The 22,293-nt window shown below is 37.5% G+C and overlaps 1 protein-coding gene across 15 annotated transcripts in view; it reads right to left on the bottom strand.

Annotated features, from left to right (window-relative positions):
• The window catches only part of PLCB4 (phospholipase C beta 4), a 388,840-nt gene that overhangs the window by 79,851 nt on the left and 286,696 nt on the right, over positions 1–22,293 (bottom strand). For all 15 annotated transcript variants that reach the window (XM_081291654.1, XM_081291650.1, XM_081291653.1 and 12 more), the window contains 6 exons: positions 21,919–21,972; positions 15,892–15,973; positions 14,762–14,862; positions 14,064–14,121; positions 6,461–6,569; positions 1,392–1,602 (listed from right to left, as the gene is read on the bottom strand). In XM_081291654.1, the coding sequence (XP_081147780.1) occupies positions 1,392–1,602; positions 6,461–6,569; positions 14,064–14,121; positions 14,762–14,862; positions 15,892–15,973; positions 21,919–21,972 (615 nt within the window). The remainder of the gene's footprint in view (positions 1–1,391; positions 1,603–6,460; positions 6,570–14,063; positions 14,122–14,761; positions 14,863–15,891; positions 15,974–21,918; positions 21,973–22,293) is intronic.

The raw sequence follows: 22,293 nt of genomic DNA, 5'->3' as shown, positions 1-22,293 counted from the left end.
CCAAGTTGCTGAGGTTGGCTTTGGAATTTGCAATCCTCCTGCCTCAGCCTCCTGAGCCACTGGAATCACAGGCGTGTGCCACCATGCCCAGTTGACATTAAATTATTTTTAATTGTATTAAGTGGGACCATGTTATGTTCACTATATAAGAATTTCTTTTCTTTCTTTTTCTTTTTTTTTTTTAGTGATTAATACTCAAGTATTCAGGCTGGGGATGTAGCTCAGTTGGTAGAGTACTTGTCTCACATGCACACGGTGTTCTGGGTTTGATCCCTAGCACCACAAACAAAACAAAACAAAAAACTCAAGTATTCAGAGGAAGTATGTGAATAGAAGTAGGGATGTGGTTAATTTCTTTTAAAAGTATTTCCACATACAAAAATTGTGTGATAAAAAAATAAAGTTTTGCTTAATTGGTAACCAAGAAAAAAGTCATAGTGCACCTTCTTTTTTATTTTTCACTTTCAACATTCTGGCCATTTTAAAATCTCAAATATTTGACTACAACTGTAAAAAAATATTTTTAGTAATCTCTTCTTAGAGAATGAAATTTCTGAGCCTTGAACATTAAATTTGCAAGTACCTATAACTAGTAAAAACCATGATTTCTAAAAAGTGTGAAGGTTTTTTTGCCATTTTGTGGGGCCTATTTAGTGTAAAATACTATCTATTGTGTCATAGAACAAGGCTAGACCTTTCTGGAAGTAATATTGTCCTTTCTTTCTCAAGGTTAAATGGCCATCATAATCCATTAAAAAGAACGACAAATGTTGTTTTCACTCTGATTACAACTTCTTATTTCAGAAAAAAATAAACTACGGTAGTCCTCCCTTACTCCTAGTTTATTTATCCATGATCAGCAGAGGTCAGGAAATATTAATTGGAAAATACCAGAAATAAACATTTCAGAAGATTTTAATTCTGAGTAGGACAATTAAATTTCTTGCTACCCCAATGTCCACCCTCCAATGTGAATCATTCCATGGCCCAGTGAATCCACAAGGTATACACTACCCACCCAGTAACCACTTAATAGCCTTCTTAGTTATCTGTCAGATTATCTCACTGTGCTCAAGTAAGGCTTATTGTACTCAGTAAAGCCCCAAAAGCACAAGGAATTTATTACAGTACATTTTTAATAATTATTCTATTTTATTATTGTTATTATCTTTAATCTCTTACTGTACTTCATTTATAAGTAAAACTTTCTCATATGTATGTATATATAGCAAGAAATAGTATATAGAGTTAGATACTATACATGATTTCAAGCATCTATTGGAGGTATTGGAATATACCCCTGTGAATAAGGGGGGACAACTATACATTGAAGAGCATCGTATAAACCCCCTACCCCACACGTCCCAAATGGCCATCTCTGAGTTTCTGACCTGCAACCAGCCAGGAGAACTTGTCTGTACATTTCTACTGAAGACTTCCCACCAAACTGTCGGCCAGTGAGATAGGTGTTATGGGAAGAACTGATGAAGTAGTGAGCCAGAGGATGGTCCATTTCTTGGTAAAGCTCTAAACGATCTAGGAAGACTGGGGCATTTTCATCTGACATCAGATATCTGCAAAACCCATCACTTGATATGAGTCCTAGGGGAAAAAGAATATCTTAATAGCACCTGTAGCTCTGAAGATGTGCATCTCACTTTATCCAGGAAAGGCAAGTTGGCTTGTACAGCAAGAGTAAAAACTTCTTCATATTACCTTCCTAAGAAACTTCATCTTACAGAACTTGAACAAAGTCATAGAATGGCAAATTATAAATAACACAGGCATTCAACAAAGAGGTGGCATTTTTTTTATATCCAAGATAATGGAAGTACATGTTCCTCCAGATTAAAAAACACAGTGCTATAAGCGATGGTTACAAGGGGTCAGGGGACTTTCTCTAGCTCTACTTCTGTCACTCCCTGGGTCTCAGCTTCCTCTTCTGCCAAGTGGGGAAAAAATACTGGTCCCATTTCTTTCCAGAACCAATTGAGAATATATATAAGAGGCATTATTTAAAAAATGGAAATAATATTAATTATAAGTCAGTACTTTTCCCACTGAATTGGAAAAGGGATTTTTTCCTGGATATGGTGTCCTCCAAATTTAAACAATTTTATTTTTCTATTTTATTTTAAAAGGTAGGGGGTGAGGCTGGTGAAAAAAAATATGCAGGGGTCATTGAAATGTGGCCCCAAGAGCCCTTGTTCATTTCAATTGCACTTTTTTTTTTTTTTTTGACAGAGGGCTGGGAGCAAATGGTAGTTGCAGGACAGGGCATTACATTTAAGCATCTTCTACCTATCAACTACTGACAGCCTAGGCTCTTTGCTTTTTTAAATTTAAGCATTTGCAAGTTATGAACTGATTTCAAGTTCAAGGAAAGTACAGATAGCATAATAAACTGACATAGACCTACACTACAGATTCGTCACATATTAACATTTTGTTTCATTGCTTTACATTTTAAAAATGAATACATAATTACAAATGGCACTGCAGTGCCCTAGTGCCCTACATCAGTTCCAGCTAATTCTATCTTTCTGCTGGTATATAGATAACCACTTCCCTCTAGCTTTTGTGTTTAACATTCCCCACAGTTTTTCAGTTTCACTTATGCATTTATTCACATATGCCTTTATTGGAACAATAGATCATTTCAATGCCTTTGAATTTATAAAAGGGCCATCCTAGTCTTTTTGAAGCATTTGAAAGTTGCTATTTTTCCTATATGTTTTCTTGGGACTTATCCAGCTGACATATGTTCATTTATTTTTCATGTACAGTAGTCCATATTGAATGTATAACTTATACCTTTTTTTTCCATTATTCTGTTGATGCATATTTAGGTCAGTTTTAATCATACCTGAAAGTACGCAATAAAAGTTTGTATACCTCTCTCCTTGAGTACATTCATTCATTCTAAGAGCAGGTGGTTTTTGAGGCATTGGGATATGCAGTGATAGAAAAATGCAGACAAGTCCTGTTTTATGAAACCCACACATAATGAGTGAGATAAATAAACAAGTGAACAAATAAATATGTCATAAAAGTTCTAGAAGGACAAAGAAAGCAGGAATAAAGATGATGAAGATATGGCAGCATGCTGTGCTCGATATGTGGCCAGTGAAGCCCCTCTGTGGAGGTACCTCACATGCATGGTGGGCAGGCCCCATGCACATAATGGGATGGGAAGCCCCATTCCAGGCAGAAGGATCATCAAGTGCAAAGACCTTGATATAGGAGTGTGTATGCCAAGTTCACTCAATGACAGCAAGATAGAGTGACCCAGGAGGAAAGTGGCTGGAAATGAGTTGGGAGAAGTAGTGAAAGTCTACGTAAGCTGGACTTCAGTCCTAAGTACTTTGGATTTTATCCTAGGTATGTTGGAAAGCTTTCAGATATTTTGAAAAGTGGAATATCACTGGATTTGATTTCAAGAGGTTTACTCTGGCTGCTGTGTAGAGCATGGTGCTGAGTAAAAAGGATGACCAGTTAGAAGAAAACTGGTTTCCTGGAGAGGAAGGATGTGGGCTTGAATAGCCTGGTAGGGTGGAGACCATGACAGGTGATTTATGTTGAGGTTGGATCTTGTAGTTTTGCTGCTGGATCAGATGTGATATGAAAGAATTAAACAAGTTCAGGATGATGTCCAGGGCTTTGACTTGAAAAGCTGAGTGAATAATGGGATTATTTTATGGGCAGGGAAAGGAACAGATCTGGAGATGGGGAGAATCAAAGCATGTTGTAGAACACATTGGAAATGCCCACTCAGCATCCAAATGGACAGTTCTGTGGCAGGTCTGCAGTTTGTTAGCAGTTGGGACTGGAGGGTTTAATTTGGAAATCAGATGCAGATGAAAGAAATTTCAAGGCACTGGCCTGCATGAGCTCACTCAAGGAGTGAGTACCCATGGAGCAGAAGTCAGAGCACTGAGCTCTGTCACTCTGACATCCAGACTTTGGAAAACTTACAAAAGATTCGGTACACTTTTTTGATGTGTGAATGGTAATAACTTGGAAGGACTTTAGAAGTAACCAAGACACCCATCTATCATAACATTTGCCGAGGAATCATTGAATCACTTGGCTTACCCTTTGAACAGATCAAAACTGCCTACAAAGCAGGAGGCATTTCTTATGCAGTTTTGAATTTCCAGCATTTAGCACAGTGCTTGGTGCGCAGTTAGCCCTCTACAAATTTTAAAAAATGACAGTAGGGGCTGCAGGAATAGCTCAGTGGTACAGCCCATGTTTACTATGTGTTAAGTCCTGGGTTCAATCCCAAGAAACCACCCCCCAAAAAAAAACTACAATAAAAGCAAAAAATAACAGTAATGAAGAGAAAAAGTAGTTAATGACTATGTGAACCCCACCATGTTACAAGCAGGGAAACTAGGGCCCAGGAAGTAATTCCCTTACTCAAGGTTACACAGTAACAGGGAAGTGACATGAACCTAATCACTTCGTCTACTGATCCTCCCTCTGCTTTAATTACATATAATGTGGAAAAATTATGATAATCAGAATATTGGTAGAGGTAAATAATGAAGTACTCTTGATAAAAATAGGCATTTGTGACCCTAGAAAAAAGCGTAAGTGTATGACTACATTCAAGGAAAAACCCTGGTATGGTGGGCTAGACATATCTATAAACAGGTCTTATATACGTTCTGAGAACAAATAAACTGTTCAGTCACATTCACAGGCAATAGATGCAAAAAAGAAGGAACACATTTTAACTGAGCATGGTGGTGCAGGCCTATAATCTCTGCAATTTGAGAGAATAAGGCAGGAGGATTGTAAATTCAAGGCTAAATTCAGCAATTTAGTGAGATCTTCAGCAATTTAGCTGACCCTGTCTTAAAATTTAAAAAAAAAATAATAATAAAATAAAAAGAATAGGGGATGTAGCTCAGTGGTAGGCACCTCTGGGCTCAATCCTCAGTACCGAGTGAGGATTACATACATACATACATAAGTAAATAAATACATACATACACAAGTAAATAAAAATAAAAGAGAAAGAAACCATTCTAAAGAGGAGGAAGCTGAAGCCCTGAAATTTATAACCACGTGGGACAGATAGAACCTAAACCTGGATCTCCTTTCAGTGTCCACATGAGGCCGGCAGCGTCCAGTTATGACTGCACCATCCCTCCAGCCCTCAGCAGGTGCTTCCCACTGCTATGGCACTGACCTTCAAATTCTCCTCCATGCCTTTCCTTTGACAAATATTTTCGTTTGTTTGTTTTTTTGGGGAACACAAATTCTTTTTTTTTTTTAACTCTTTCCTATGTACTTTTTTTTTATTGGTTGTTCAAAACATTACAAAGCTCATGACATATCATCTTCCATACATTTGATTCAAGTGGGTTATGAACTCCCCTTTTTTTACCCCAAATACAAGTTGCAGAATTACATCGGTTACACATCCACATTTTTACATAATACCATATTAATGACTGTTGTATTCTGCTACCTTTCCTATCCCCTACTATCCCCCCTCCCCTTCTCTCTCATTTTCCCTCTCTACCCCATCTGCTGTTGTTTAATTCTCTCCCTTGTTTTTTTTCCCTTTCCCCTCACAAACTCTTATATGTAATTTTGTGTAACAATGGAGTATTACGCAGCACTAAAAAATGACAAAACCATGGATTTTGCAGGGAAATGGATGGCATTAGAGCAGATAATGCTAAGTGAAGCTAGCCAATCATTAAAAAACAAATGCCAAATGTCTTCTTTGATATAAAGAGAGCAACTAAGATCAGAACAGGGAAGAAGAGCACGAGGAAAAGATTAACATTAAACAGAGACGAGTGGGGTGGGAGAAAGGGAGAAAGAAGGGAAAATGTATGGAAATGGAAGGAGATCCTTTGACAAATATTTAGACAACACATTGTTTCCAAAGTTTCACTGAAAGGGGCAAAGGTCCAGAAATGCAAACAATTTGCTAAAGTAATTCCTGACTATTTAATTTCATGTCTTGTTTTTATCTTCCATTCCAGAAGTCAAATGAGGGGTGAGAGGGCACATCAAATCATGTGTCAAATTTAATTGGCTTGGCAAAACAAAAAAGAGGAAAAGGAGGTGAAAACTTTACATGAACAGAGATTATTTTCACAGACTGCAAATAGGGACTGTATTTGGCATTCTTACATTTTAAGCAATATTCAAAAAATCTAGTAGTATACAAAAGTATGTTGGGAAAAAATACTATGTTTAATAGCACAATAAATTTAATGGTATATCTTAGGCAGCAAGGACTAATTTGGAAGAAAGGTAATTTAAACTAACTTAAGAGCAGAAAAAAGAAATCAGTTACTAATATGTGGCATGTGGCTCTATGGAGCTCCAAAGCATTAATAGATACCTTAAATTAAAAATCCAAGAGCTTTAAAAGTTGCATGTTTTCTTGTTTCAAAAGGAAAAAAAAGGCCTTTTTAACATTTTTTATTACCTTTTTTCTTCAAATCTTCATCAGGCTCATACATCTCAATGATCTGCATTGCCCTTTTAACATCATAAAATGGGAATAAAATTTCATTCAGTCGAGGATCTCGTTGATGCTATGATGAGAAAATAACTCCATTTAGGTTGACATTTCTCACCCTGGAGGCATTTCACATATCTAAGTATATAATTTCTAAAACAAGATATAGCTAGACTATCATGTTCATAATGACAAAGATCAGACTTCACTGCCTTTCTGTCTTTCCTCCTAAAATACACTTCAAAAAGTCCAAATTTGGGAGTACTTTGTTGGTTCCTCTCACTGAACAGGAAGGAGAGGAAATATGGGGTTTTTTCCCCCTTCAAAAGTTGAAGGCTTATAATATAGTGTGTGTGTCCACTGTATTATCTTCTATTTCCCATATCATATTTTTCGGGCACAGCTGTCTATAAAAAGTGTTATCAAAATATTTGATAATATTAAAAATTTAATGTGAAAACTAGTTTTAAAAAGAAGCAAAAATAAATAAATAAATAAATAATAGTTCCAATAAATCAAGAGATCATATATTAACTTAAGTAACAAAACAAAACCAAAACCAAAACAATTCCAAAAAACCCCCCTAATGTTAGACAGGCAAATATCGTTTCATTTTCATTTCATCTTTCTATGTCATTAAGAGAATTTTGGGGCACCCTGAAAACTTCATTTTCTCAATTCATATTTTTTCAAAATAAATCAATTGCCATGATAAAAGTTAGAATAAGGAATATTGATAAGCTATAAACCATATGAAATTGCATTTAAATAAGTAGTTCAGAAGCATCTTGTTTGCTACGAACTTTTATTTTATTTATTTATTTATTTATTTATTTATTTATTTATTTATAGTTAAGATTGAACCCAGGAACATTCAACTATTGAGCTATGCTCCCAGCCTTTAAAATTTTTTTTTTAAATTATGATTTTGAGACAGAATCTCTCTGAATTTCACAGGTTAGCCACAAACTTGTGATCCTCCTGTCTCAGCCTCTCAAGTTGCTGGGGTCACAGGTGCATATTACCATGCCCAGCCTCACTATAAAATTTAACTCCATTTCCCTGAGAAAATTGTCTGAGCAGAAAATGTATAACATCATCTTTTTAAAATGGGCACTTAAGATGCTTCTGGAGCTGCTTCCTGAAGTGAAGTCATCCTAATTTCACAGGTATAGTGACACGTCCTTACTACCTGACCTAGCTACAATCTGAGTGTGTGTGTGTGTGTGTGTGTGTGTGTGTGTGTGTGTAGGCAGTGGATCCATTAAACTTCCTTACTGTGGATGAAAGGTTTGCATTGTGTTCTTGGTCATTTCTCGAATGAATGAATGAATAAATGAATAAATAAATAAATAAATAAATAAAGCAAACTTTCATGGAATAATAACTGATAAGCAGATGTGAGCAAGATTTTGTCAACAAAAAGAACCTTAGCAACAATTCTTTACCCAAATATATGCACAGACTTTGAAAGACATTATTGGAAAGGTATTTAAAAAGCAATTGTTTAAAAAAGTTCATATGGATTTCCCGTCCCCATTTGTTTGGGGATGATCATTTGGGTGGAACTCTATATTGAGAATGAATGCCTTTGGCCAATGGAACACTTGATATCATTTCCTAAAGCATAGGTGGTCTTAGCCTTTTCTCATTTTCCCACCTCCCACCATTGAGTGAAAAGTGTTAAATTATAAGGAATTGATATATTTTGGCAATTATCCCAATGAAGCATGCTTCTGTTGTAATCTGAGAAATTACAGGTCTTAACAGCTCACAATCATGCAAATGCCAAAGCAGACACTGTTATATTCATAATGGGTCTTAAGAACACAAAGAACAAAAGTGATGGTATGAGCACAGAAAAAGATATTGTGAGGTGGGCCGTGGAGTGCCAGGCAAGTGAAGGCATGCTGCACCTTGTTTAGAAAATGAGACCGTCATGCAGTAGAGCTCCCTGTTCAAGGGAATGACCACCTGCACCCATGTGAGAATGCACTATTTAAAAGCAAACAAAATAACCTTCTTTGTAGGCACATCCTTCTTCCCATAAACAGTATCATGGAAGATCCTTTTTTAGATCACAGAGCAGTTAACTTATAGTTGGCCACTGTATTTCTCTTCCATATTAAAATGAAATTTTTTGACTTTGAGATATGCTCATTGATAAGTATTCTGGACTGATGGAAATAATGGGGCAAATCCATATGAATTAAAAAAGTGACAGAAAGAAGTGATAATCAGCTATGGAGAGGGAAGAGAGAAAATTGGGGAAAGGAGGAGACGGAATTCAGACATTTTAATGTATTTCTATATAGAGAGATGTGTGTATTCTAAAACTGCTACTCAAAGTATGGACTGTGGATGGCGGCAGCAATGTCACCAGCACCTGGGAAACTTGTTAGAAATGCAGATTCTCAGTCCTCTATGCCTGGATCTACTGAATCTGATTCTCTGGGACAGAACACAGGAATTCACATTTTAATAAGCTTTTCAGTGATTCTGATGCACCCAAGTTTAAGAAGCTCTAACCTGTAATGGTATGCATCTTAGCACATTTGTATATGCATGCAAAAAAAAAAAGGTACCTAAAATCTACAAAAATGACTTCCAGGTAAACCCCATTAAAATGTGTCAGAGCACATAATAGTCATTCAACCTCTATCAGAAGCAATAGACAGGAAAACTGAGTCTTACAATGTATGTCTCATAACCCACTATTCTAAAAATTATATTCCCAGTGCAAATCAGACAAGATGGAATTGCATTTGTCTTTGCATCTATTCTGCCAGATAACATACTCTTTGGCTTCCCTAAAATTTTCACATTGGAAAAAAAAAAATCTGGATAATCCAGAGGCAGGGAGACAAATGGTAAGGTTTACAGTTAGAGTCACAAAACTACAACTTTTATGCAAAAATGCAAAGAGGAGAAAATGATGTCCAGGTAAACTCAGAGTAATGAGGTTGCAGAAGAGTTCCAGTTAGACACAGCACCATGAGGCAGCTTCTTCCCAGCTCTGAGGGACTATCAGTTTTCAGTCAGGTAAACAATGTACCCAGAATACTCACCTCATAGTATCTAGTGTTTTGTAAAATGGGAGTCTAAATAGCTTCCAAAAATAGGTCACAAAATTGTGCCCAAGAAAATGAGGAGATAATGGACAGGTCCCCATTACTCTGTCCTTCTTAAAAAAAGGCATCAGCTACTTCAAATACAGGTAGCATTTGAGAAGATGGATGTTAATAAAAGTAATATTCAAACAAGATATAACAAAGAGAAAGGAATAAGTGGCAAGTCAAGTTTACTCATAAAGCCAAAATACCTCTCTCTTTTCTCTCTTTGCCTGTGCATTAAAGAATAAAGATATTGTGAAAGGAAATAGATGGTGAGCTCTTGCTCATATATTTCCAACTGCAAAAATAAAAAGCGTCATGTTTAGCCTGAAGAACTCTTTGAATTTATAAGCGTGATCATATGACAGTGTATGGCAGGGGAAAGTAACCAGTAGAAGAAAATAAAGCCAACTCCTGGTCAAGGTGGCCATGTACCACCTTTTTACTCTCTTCTTTTTTGATCTTTCTTTCCTACCCTTTATGCATCCCTCAATTCTGCAGGCTCTTAGTTGTTGCCATCTGTGTAAGAAGTCAAATAGGAAAATGATGGCAATACTGAAATCAATTTAGTTTCTCATTAGGAACAGGGAAAAGGAGTTGAAACTAACTGAAGCCCAGAGAGAGACTTTAATTCTGCCACACACAAGCAACTGTGTTGACAGTAGATCAGACCATGTGCCAACTTCCATGAAGTGCCTCCACTAGCATTCCTAGACTCCAGTTTGTTATTTTCATAAGTTTGGCAAAGAAAGTTTCCCCCTGTCCATTGGGTGGGACCTATTGACATACTGTGGCAAAATTTTAGATGTGATTGACGAACTGCCATGACTAAATTCTTTATCAGAATACATGTACCATTCCCATATTCTTCCCGCTTACACTAAGCATTCCAAGGAAGATTCCAGTAATCTACTAGATAGTGCTGCACAAACTTTAATGTGAAGGGGACTAACTCTGACTTAGCAGGTCTAAGTGGGGTTGAAGATGCTGCATTTGTAACAAGCTCCCTGAGCCATACCAACACTGCTGGTCCACAGATCACACTTTTTGGAGCAAAGACCAAGGAGATACTGAGAAGCAGGTGAGGAGGCAGATGTGAAGCCACCCCTGACAGGCTAGTGGCTGTTAATGGCATGGATAGAGAGGGGGTGGCATAGACCCTACAGAGACCAAGGTAATAAATGACCAATCATTTATTCTCTCCTTCCCACCTCCTGTAGGTACACATGAGTATAGTGAACAGAAAATTCCACAGAAAGAAGAAGAAGGTGTGGGAGCCAGCATATCATAAAGGGGATTTCTTTTCCCATAATCTGTTCCAGCTGGTTACTGCTGATGGCCATGTGTATCTATGGGTTTTTGCTTTCCAGATTGGTTCTCATGGTTACCTTGATGAACTGTCTTATAAATTCAAAGAGTTCTTCAGTTAACTGTTTTGGATATCCATGTAGGCCATTAAAAACTGCATTCACAGGGGCTAAGGCCTTGGACTTCCCAGTGTTTCTGAGTTTTCCCTGCCTTATTGCATGATCCAAGGCTTCCAGCTGCTTTGGTGAACTCTGCCTGTTGAGATTATATGGCTAAGGCATTTTCCAAAAGTTAAGATGTAACCTTTCAGATCAGAGTCCCTTACATTCCAAGGCCAGATCCCTTCTTGAGAGAGCTCATTGTGTCCCCTTTTGGCATGGGTTTTGAAAGGAGACACAGCACAGTTATGTTCATAGTTAGCAACTATATTTCTCTTCCACATTATAATTAAGTTTTCTGATTTAAAGATGAGTTTTTATTTTATTTTTCTTTTGGAGAGATTGAAGGGACAAGAGTAGACTCAAGAAAGTGAGTGTGAGGTGTTGGCAGAATGTTCTCTGGGTTTGACAACTTCTTTTTACTCTCATATTTTTGACTAGTCCTTCCTGCTGTGTTCACTAGGACTGAAACTGAAGAGATACAGGGGCAGAAAGTTGGATCAAAAATAAAGGCTTTCTAATTTCCTAGACTGGCTTATAGTTTCTTTTTCTTTTTTTCTTTTTTTTTTTTTTTGAGGTCGAAGAATACACTTTTATTTTTTTTAAATTTTTTTTTAAATTTTTTTATTGATTATTTAAAGCATTACATAGCTCATGATATATCATCTTTCATACATTTTTACATAATGCCATATTAGTGACTGTTGGCTTATAGTTTCTATCACCTGAAGAAATCTAGAATCACACTGATTCCATCCAGTCCCACTCAAAAACTCAAGCCACCATCTTAATGTCAAGGTGAAGCCAAATAGAAAGAAACATAATAACTGAAAGAATATCATTGTCTACTGTCATTGTGAGAGAGAAAAGCTTGACTATTAGTATAGAAAATGGATTCCAAGGCAAAGAAAATACGGGGGATCTGATATATATGTATATTGAATAAAGACTTAAAAACATTTAATACAAATTTAAACATTTTTAAAATAAAATTTTCAATAAAATTTAACCATAAAATTCAAATGACATGTTCAAATAAAATTTAAAAAATTGTATAGGAATTTAAAGAGTGACTATTGGGTAGACTGATAAAAACAACCCATAAAAGGAAATGTTTCAGGCATGAGCCAAGGAAGGCTGCACCTATCCTCAGGGCTATTTCTGAATTTGAACACAAAATGTGGTATGAAGTTTCCGTTTAATTGATGGCTGGTTGCTGGCTCCATCCCATGTCACAGCACATAAGAAGCCTTATTGTAGGAAGCCACAAGTTGATGACACAGTAGATTTTCTCCTCTCTACCATCTTCCCTTGTTAGTAGGAAGCTCATTCCTGCCCATGGTACCAAATTCAAGATGATCAATTAACCAAAGTGCATGAGGAAGCTGAAGAAAATAAAACAATGAAACAAAAACCACAAAAGGAGGAAGAGGGAGAGGGGAGGGGCCCAGGAAATAAAGCAAAGGCAGGCAATTTAATTTCTAAAGTGACTGTGGCATAAGAATGTGGATAGTATCTGGGTAAAGATTTCGAACATAATTTTCACATGACTAGAGACTAGTGGAGTGGAAAAACCTGAAACATTTTCAAGTAAAATAAATATTGTATTGTATGGACAGTATGACTTCAAAGTGGAGGCCTTTGTGCAGGCAGGTGGAGTCCCTCCCTTCTCTTTTTTGCCTCAGTGCATTTGGACTCTGGTTGATATATAGTCTCTAAAGTGTGACCCTATGAATCGGAAGCCACTGGACCTTCACAAAGAATGAAAAGAGAGGACCTCTGGCAAAAAAGTGATTTGTTTCTACAAAGTAGCAAATCACTGACTTTTGTCTTTTCTTAAGGCAATACCTTCTGTTTAGCATGATAACCATCTTTTCCTCTTCTTTTTTTGCAGTACTGGGGATTGAATGCTAGGCCTCAAACATGACAGGCAAACTCTCTGCTTCTGAGCTACATTCCCAGCCCTTCTTCTCCTCCTTCTTTTGTTTTCTTTTTATGCAGAGGATGGAACATAGGGCCTTCCTAAGCACCAGCCCTACCACTAACCTCTACCTCCCAGGCCCATTCCTATCCTTTCTAATGATGTTTCTTTATAGAACATGATGGTTAACTTAAGTTATTTTGGAACAAAAATATGCTGTTTATCCTTCACTCAAATTCTTCTTATTTTTCATGAATTGGGGTAAAAAGGGATTTTTTTTCCTAAGAGCTTTGATGGATTTTGCTAAAAATGGTTTTTGTACATGTAAAGAAAAAAAAAGTTCATTTCAGTTGTAATAAAAATTGTGACCTTTACTTGTCCTAAAATGTTTTTCTCTTGTGCTTACGTAAATTTCATCAACCAGTTTGGGTGGTTAAGTGAATCATGTTCTAAAGTTAGCTCTGAGCTTGTTATAAAAATAAAAAGCAAAAATTGAACCTGCAATCCAATTGGCCTAATACTCAATAGATTATTTTCACCCAGGAACTCAAGTGTTTTGCTTGTTGTCAAAATATTCTATCAGAAACTACATACTTTTCTTACATGCAATCCATTAAAAGACAAAAACAAAGCTCTCCAGTCCATGCAAAGGGTATGACAGAAAATTAGCAATGGAGAATCCATCTACAGTATGGTGAACTCAATCCATTATCTTTCTATTTAATGGAATCCACAGGAGAAAAAAAAATATTTTAAATATCATCTTGCAATACACATAGACACATTTAATTAAATAAATATATTAAAAACACACACACACATACACACAAAAGCAGAGCTTCATGTCACAGCGGGAAACCAATGAGAAGCAGGGTGCAAAGCCAATGTAGAGGAAGCACATGTACACACGGGCAGGAGCTGATTTTTGCACCTGGTAGAGCCATCATGGAAAGATCAGCAGGTCAGAAGCAAAGCAAAGAAGAGCAGAGGAATGGGGCATGCAATGAGGACATTGGGGACGCAAGCCACTGCACACAGACTTTATGGAGTTAATGTATGAAAAAGCTTACTTCATTTAGAAAGCTCACTAATTGGTCTACCGTTAAATAATCAGTTTTGTCTCCATTGCTGAAAAGAAATTTATTAGAAAAAGTAAGTTTTTGTATATACGTTTGCTACAGTAGGCACGATTTACATGTTGACATTTGTTGGTGATCATTCTAAACTTATTGTCTAACCCTGTCATAGTGGCAAATTCTTAAAATGGCCAGACTGTTTGTAAGGGGGAAAAACCCAACAATGACAAAGGAAAGAAAACACTCCCACTGCGTCACAGAAGATGTCTGCAATTCTTTAGCATTACCGGAAGAGGTTATTTCAAAACAACATGTAAGTCATCCATTTGAAATAATTGGAATGAATGAACTTTTCAACAACATATTAACATTCCAAATTGAATCTAGTTAGTTCACATAATGGGTTAATACCTAAAGGAGCAGGTTAAAATTGTAGGTAGTTAGTAAAGCCAATGCCAAGGGCGGGGGGGGGGGGGGGGAGTTCCAGGTGCTGAAATTAATTTATGTGAAAGTTTCTTAAAATCTCAAGAGTAAATTTATATACTGATAAACTAAGGGGTGAAAATATAACCCTAACTAGAATATTCCTAGCACTACCAACATCCTATATTAACGTATTATGGCAAATAATGTTTTAAAAATCTAAAAGAACAAGGATATTTACACATCACTTTCTCATAACTGGAACTTACATTTTTTTAAAAAGATCTTCTATATCTGTCCGAGGACAAATCTTTTGTGTCAGTTCATAGAACTTTTCATAAGTAAAGGCAGCAGGTTCAATTTCATCATTCTGTAAAGAGTTAAAAAAAAAAGTCACAAATCAAGGAACTTTTTTCTTTTTTGAGGGTAGGCATCTACAAGGTCATGAAGTCAAGTGTACCACTTGGCATCCCAGAAGCCAGAAGGCCAACTTCCTAACCACCTTGCTAGATCAGAGCATGTGAAAGTGAGCACTTCTAGTGATTAGGACACCACAGTTTGTGTGAACATCTGGCTATAGCAGGGTTTCTCTCAGAAACACCCATAGAACAAATAGAAATATTTTCTCTCTCTCCTTAAGGAAGAAAGTAGATGCCTGCTTAAAAGATGCTGAACGAATCAAGCCCAGTATTTAATTATGCTTATTTTGTGAATCTTCAGAAGTTCCACAGAAAGGGGCTTAGGTGGACCATTCAAGGTATTACTTGTCACACTGAAATGTACATTTCAAATAGAACTCGTTAAAGTGGTCACCGGCTTAGATCTTTCTTTCAGTCCATAAATTAATTTCAATTATCTCCAATCAGAAGAGCCATAACCACAAATGGTTGGTTTGAGGAGGCATGCTTCCTAAAGTATTGCAAGGTCATCTTGAAGAACTGAGTTGATTAGTTAATTATTCAAGCTGATGCTGTACCTAGTTGACACAGTATGGCTGGACTTCTCTAAAATAAGCTCCATAAACTGTGTAAGAAACAGCCTGGCTTTCATTTCCTTATCTTAATAAGGCTGACAAAATTCAGCTGACAAAATTTACTCTGAAACAAACTAGTTGAATTCTCAAAACTTTGATTAAAATGCTTGGCAAAATGAGCTGGGGATATAACTCAGTTGGTAGAGTGCTTGCCTTGCAAGCACAAGGCCCTGGGTTCAATCCCTGGCACCAAAAAAAAAAAAAAAAAAAAGTGCTTGGAGAGATGAAAAGAGGTGAAGGGAAAATTAATGGTACTCTATGTTTCTGAGTCTTACTGAGGCCAGTTTAATGTAAATAATCTAGCCTACCACATGTGAGAGCATAAATAACAACATGATTTTAGAAACATGTGAAGTTAATGAATACCTTTCCACTGGGAAGACCTAACTCCTTGAGTGCTTGAAAGATCACCTTCTCTGTTTTCCCCGATGCAAAGGTTCTAGTGATACTAGAGCAGGAGAGAACAAAAGAAAAATTCAAGTTATTATTCATTCATTCATGCCTTCTCTGATGCAAAAAATACAAGTAATTCTAGGGATGGAGGGACCGTGGGAAAAAGAAAAGCATATTAAATCTACTTTTCATTTGTGGGTGCTTTTCATTCCCTACACCACCAGGTCTTCCTCTGGTCACCAAAGCTGATTCTGCTATGGATGGCACTTGATTCTAAGACAAGTGGTCCCCTTAGGTGCTTGTGAACATGAGGAGGACCAGGAGGCTACACACTGTTGGAGAAAACATGACACATTTTGATCCTAAGAAATTATTTTCTTAGGCAAAAGGAATGTGGCAGATGGGAAAGTAGCTCTAGAATCAAACCTCATGTTGACAACATTTGCACGATAGGGAAAGGACAGCCGCTCAGAACTCAGTCCAGCCAAGGATTGCAGTTGTTCTGTTCTTTTCACACTTACTATGGTAAAAACACCTCATCAGGCATATTTTGATTTTTTTATTTCATGCTCAGCATTCTTGAGCCACTTGGCAATATTAACTGCTTCAAGGATTAGAGACTTTATTATGAAAATGATAGGTTGCCTGGGGTGGGGGTGAGTGGGTATTTATCTAGTGTTTCAACGGAATCCTGCCATTACTGAATAGCTTTGTAACTAGTATAATGACCATATAAGCTAAACACATGCATAAAACTATAATAGGGTGCATTTCCTGGTGTTAGTAAGAAAAGGAAAGAGTTCTCATTATAAATACATAGGCGATGCTGAGAATGAAAGCCATCAAGGGAAGGATTTGGTAGTCTGGAGTCCCACACTTGGTTCTAAGTTGAGCCTCAGCCACCAAAGGAACCTTCATTCACTCCCTGGTTGGAAGTCCCTAGTGATCCTGTTTAAATATTTCCAAGATGACTTAAACTCTAACTGCAGATGGCCATCTTTGACTTGAAGATGGAGCCTACTTTCACCTGTGAAGCTTAGCTTTGTAATGTCTTCAGAGCAGCAGAGGGTTTTGAACAGCATCTCATACACAACCTTTTCATACATTCCACCATTCATGTTAAGTGGAAGGTAGGTTCTACATGTAAGCACTAAGAGCCAGTTTACTCTCCATGAGTGGGAGAAAGCACCACTTCAACTGCAAAGTACAACTCCCCAAAACTGGAAGGAAATAGCTTTAGGTGAATGAATTATTACATGTTCATTCAAAGCCTTATTGTTTCATACGAAGTCCAAGAATACTTCAAGAAGAACATTTTTAAGAGTGCTTGAGTCAATTGTATTTCAATGGAAGGAGGCCTATGAATCTGCAGACATGGTGGAGCACAGGTGTGTGATATTAACAAACTGCTCAACAGATTTCTAGCACAGTGGGTGCTATGCTCCAATTTTCTCAAGTCTGGAAAGTTTATGCAATTCATATACATTGAACTGGAGTGAGATGTGATTTATCTAGTCTTTTAAATTCAGGGTAAAAGTGGTATTTAGAGTGTCTTTCTTTTCTTTCTTTTTCTTTTTTTAAATATGTTAAGTTAATATAAGACCTACAGACCCACAGCAGGTTCAGGTGCCTGTAATTAGGTGGAAAATCTTTGCATATCGATCTCAGGAAGACCTAGCTAACTCAAGTCTCTGTTAGGTTTAGACAAGCCTGATATAATATAATGAAAACTGATCAACATGGTCATGGATGCATTTAATTTGGAGTCTGAGCCTTGATTGTGAAAGAGAACCTGTGCTATGGGAAAGGAAGAGTCTATGGGAGTAGAATTTTTCACAAGTGCTTGGCTGGGTGCAAAGAAAGAGGACACAGAAACAGAGTGTTGGATAGAAAAGAAGCAGGAGAAGAAGGGGAGGGACAGTTTTCAGGTCCACCTTCTCATGAGAGGACTTGGGCTGGGAAATCCTACTACTGATTTGCTCACCTTTATTCTACAAGAAAACAAACCCAGGATAGAAAATGGGAGCAGGGATTTAAACAGATCATTTTTCCGCAGTGGTGTCTATTTCTTTTATTATAGAAACTTTTATGAATCATTCTTTTTTATTTTGTTGACAGTGCTAGGGATCAGACCCAGGGCCTCACATGCTAGGCAAGCACTCCACCACTGAGCAGCATCCCTAACCCTCTGAATAGTTCAGAGTCCCCATTCACACCGGGGACTGGGGATTATGGACTGAAAGTGAATTCTTGGGTTTTTCAAAAGATGCCCTTTAACAGGGTTCCTGAGAGAAACACACTTAACCCAGGCTGGGGACATTTTAGACATCATGGGTGTATTTCATGGGAATGCAGTATATGTATAAACTACAGTGTTTACAAGGGGACTTTGACTTATTCAGCTCTCTATATATTATACTTATAGCCTCATGCCCAAAGAGTTCAGTTTAGTGCTTCATAGCTAACAGGCACTCAATGAGATATTGTTAAATCAAAATAAACCATCCCCTTCCTCAAAAGCAATGTAAAAAAATCAAACACTCTTTTGAGTTGTGTCCAGTCCTAGTAGAGTTCTGGTTAAATTCCATAGTCCAGGGAACCTTGCAAGTGGCTACGAGAGCAACAATCCTAGAAACTTAAGGGCTCCTACACAAGTTTTGCAATGAATCCAGGAGTTTAACACCATCTTCTGACACAGTTACAGAAGATTCTTGCAGTGAAAGAATGGGACACTGCCCTGCAGAATCAACCCAAGACATCGATGGGTAATGCAGGACTGGGCCGCTATGACCACACACCTGAGATTCTTGGCTACTTTTCCACAGTTGCCTCCCTAAGGACCTCTGCGAGCCATCACCCACAACCATCATCTGGCTTCCCATCACTCAACTCTCTAGGCACAGAACCACACTGCAGGTTTCAAGGGATGGGAGATAGAAACAGAGCTATTTTCGAAGTGCTGGTCCAAGTGGGAGAATGAAATCAGAAGGGCAGACTGTGTAAGATTACGTACATAAAAAGAAGAGCGAAGGGGAAGGAAAGGAGTAGACTTCCTTCATTTGTCATTCCTGCAATTTCCCAGATATTAAATTTTTGGTTTAATGATGAAGAACAGGGGCTATTCTCAAGCTATGTAATGGCAACGAAGCCAGATCCCTTTTAACAGATGAACATGATGTACACTACACTAATAGTTTCCATTTTTAAAACTGCAAAATGATAGTGATGAAATGACATTTTTAAAGTGTTTATGCTTCATATCCATTAAGACATTAAGAACAATTTCCACCAAACCCTTGGCAGCTCATCTATCAGGAGAGTTATCTGCTCTTGGTTGGCTTGGTATCAATTCTCCATCAGCTCTAACAAACTGCCCCCAGGTCACAGATGTCTTGTGTCAAACACTTGTTAGTACTAGCAAACACTAAAGAGTCCATGTTGAAGAAAGTAAAAGAAGATGCAAAATATCTAGGCTATTCCTACCATAAAGGTGGTAACAGTTTTGTATGTGAACATACTGGATAAAAATCAATGAAATCAGAAGAGGCTTCTAAGCTTAGCTATAACTATGGCTTGATTGGAAGCATTCATACAAATGAAATCAGAAGTGCTAGTTACAAGAGCTTTGATCACAATCTATGTGCTTCTACTTTGTCCATTTCATGAATCTTGTCTTGAAAGAAAAGACAGGATAGAAAGGTATGGCAAACAGATTCAACTGACATTTCCGTTCATCACGCTGCTATCTGGGCTCCCTAAAGTTTGGGCTTATTACTTCAATATTGACTTTAAATAAACCTGCAATCTCTACATAGCAATAGCTGTAGGATGTAGGGATACATTAAAATAATTGTCCTGCTATAGCTCAATGGAACTAAACATTTTTAAATAAAATAAGGGTTGGTGTAGAGCATCCTTGTCAACAACTATCAAAGGTGCTAGCAAGGCTGTTTTAAAAAAAAAATCTAAAATTGACTTGTCACTAAGTTATTAAATAAAAACCAGAGATCCAGATCATGTGTGTGTGTGTGTGTGTGTGTGTGTGTGTGTGTAATACAGATATATATATATATATATATATATATATATATATATATATATATATATATATTTGTAAAGACTACAACAATTGCATCAGTTCTGTGAGCCAGTAAGCCCTCATACAAGGTTAAATAAAAAGAACACTGCCCAGGCTTCTTCGTGATTTCTGTTTCCTATTTGCTCATAAATATTTCAGTAGTGTCACATTGATACTTAAGTTCACGATTCCTATAACCTATGGAATTCAGAAAAATGATGACTTATAGGACAATTCTGTTCACTGTGACCAGAATAATGTCAGGGGGTATGTAGACACTTGTGCGGGGATGCAGAATGGACACTTCTGAGCAGAACAAAGCACCTGGGCAGGAAGGGAGAAAAAGAAAAGATGGAAATGTCACTGCTGACCAGTGTCCACTCAAATGCTATGTACTTGTTGACCTGTTTGCCTTGTCCATGAAAGATGAATCAGTTCTAAGACCCAGAACTGCTGGTGGAATTTGTTGCTATTTGTCACTTTGCTTCTTTGCCAAATGGATGTCCAGAGAAGACCTCAACATGAACTTGAGTCTGAAGAATCCTGGATGCATGGGTTGGTTCTGGGGAGCCTGTGTTTGATTCAGGTGGTGGGATTAGGATCATGAATCCAAATACCCTTCTGGCGTTGTGTGGACAGCTGATACTCTGGCACCCAGCCTAGCTTCTGAAATTTTTATGAATGCTTATATAAACACCAAGCAAAATGATCCGGTTTGGTAAAGAATTCCCATCACTGCCAGGTGTGGTGGCACAGGCTTGTAATCCCTGCAGCTTGGGAAGCTGAGGCAGGAGGACTGCAAGCTGAAAGCTAGTCTCAGTAACTTAGCAAGACCCTGTATCAAAATAAAAAATAAATTGGGCTGGGGCATATAGCTCAGTGGTTAAACACTCCTGGGTTCAATCTCCAGTACAAAAAAAAAAAAAAAAATTCCCATCATTATCATCATAGGAACTTTCAAGTATATACACTATTAACAAACTCAAAATCCTGGAAAAAAATCAGAAGCAGAAAAAAGGAATGCATGGGGAATTCTCAGAGGGAGAAATAACTCAGCACAAAACCATGAAAGAGGATGTGTCTGGCTCATGTCCTCTTCCTTTTTGATTCTACCTAAACGTGTCTTCCTTTGTCACTGTTAACCTGGGTGGGGTTGGAGAGGATATGGCAGCTCTTTGGTGTATGTGATTTCAAATCTTAACCTGATCTTAATACCAGTATGATGGTATCCAGGGGAGAGGCTTTTAGGAGGTGATTAGACCATGAGGGTGGAGCCCTCGTGAATGGGATTAGCACGAGGGATTTCAGAGAGCTCTCTACCCCTCTTTCCACAATGTGAAGGCACAGTCAGGGGACATAGTCTTCAGCCTGGAAAAAGGGCCTTACCAGGATTGGGTCAGGCTGGCACCCTGGTCTTAGACTTCCAACCTCCAAAACTATGAGGAATAAACTTCTGTTGTTCGTTAGCCATCCCGTTTGTGACACCTTGTTATAGCAGCCTGAACTAAGACCGCAGCCCTGAGCAGCAAAGCCCAAAATGAGAATGTCCAGAGGCAGCATGCTTCCAAGACCGTCCATACCCTCTCTCTGTAGTAGGTACGTGGAATAAATTTCTTCACTTAACTGATGGTTTGCTCAGGTAAGTAAGTAAAAAAAAAGAAATTAATCCTAAAACCCACTATCTGAAGATTAAAAAAATACTACATTTTCAGATGTTCTTTATCAGTATTGATGCTCCCTGTTTTGAGGAAAAATGCATCTTTACCTTCACACATGATTTCTACAGTCTGAACATGGCATGTGACAAAAGGATTCAAACTAAGCTTCCAGAAATATCTTAAAGGCAATTAACACACAATACTTGCAGAGAGCTCTGTCTTTGGTTTGGTATCATGGAGCATGGCCAAGAATAACTGACTTACCTCCTAACTGGAATTTTACCAGTTGTGTTGGTCATAAACGCCAATTTCATCCAGCTGGAAAACAACAACAATACTGTTTATTAGAAGGAACAGCTTCAATCCAATGAAGAACTTTAAAACAAAATGTATTCCAACAAAAACATCTGTCCTAAAAATCTCAGATAATTATGTAGTATGAGATGAATTCGGGACTATCAGATTCGGTAGATTAAAAACATAGAACCTTCAGTTAAATTTGAATTTCAGATAGGTAGCATAACATTTTTTTTGTGTGTTAAGTATGTCCTGTATAATGCTTGGAAAACATAGTAAAACATTATCTGTTACTTATCTAAAATTCAATTAACTGAGGAACCAATGAATTTTCTAGTAAAC

This window comes from Spermophilus citellus, assembly GCF_964194105.1.
Source record: "Spermophilus citellus genome assembly, chromosome: 4".
In the NCBI taxonomy this organism is placed as follows: Eukaryota; Metazoa; Chordata; class Mammalia; order Rodentia; family Sciuridae; genus Spermophilus; species Spermophilus citellus.
Note: the sequence above shows the minus strand (reverse complement) of the source record. Positions and strands in the feature narration are given on the sequence as shown.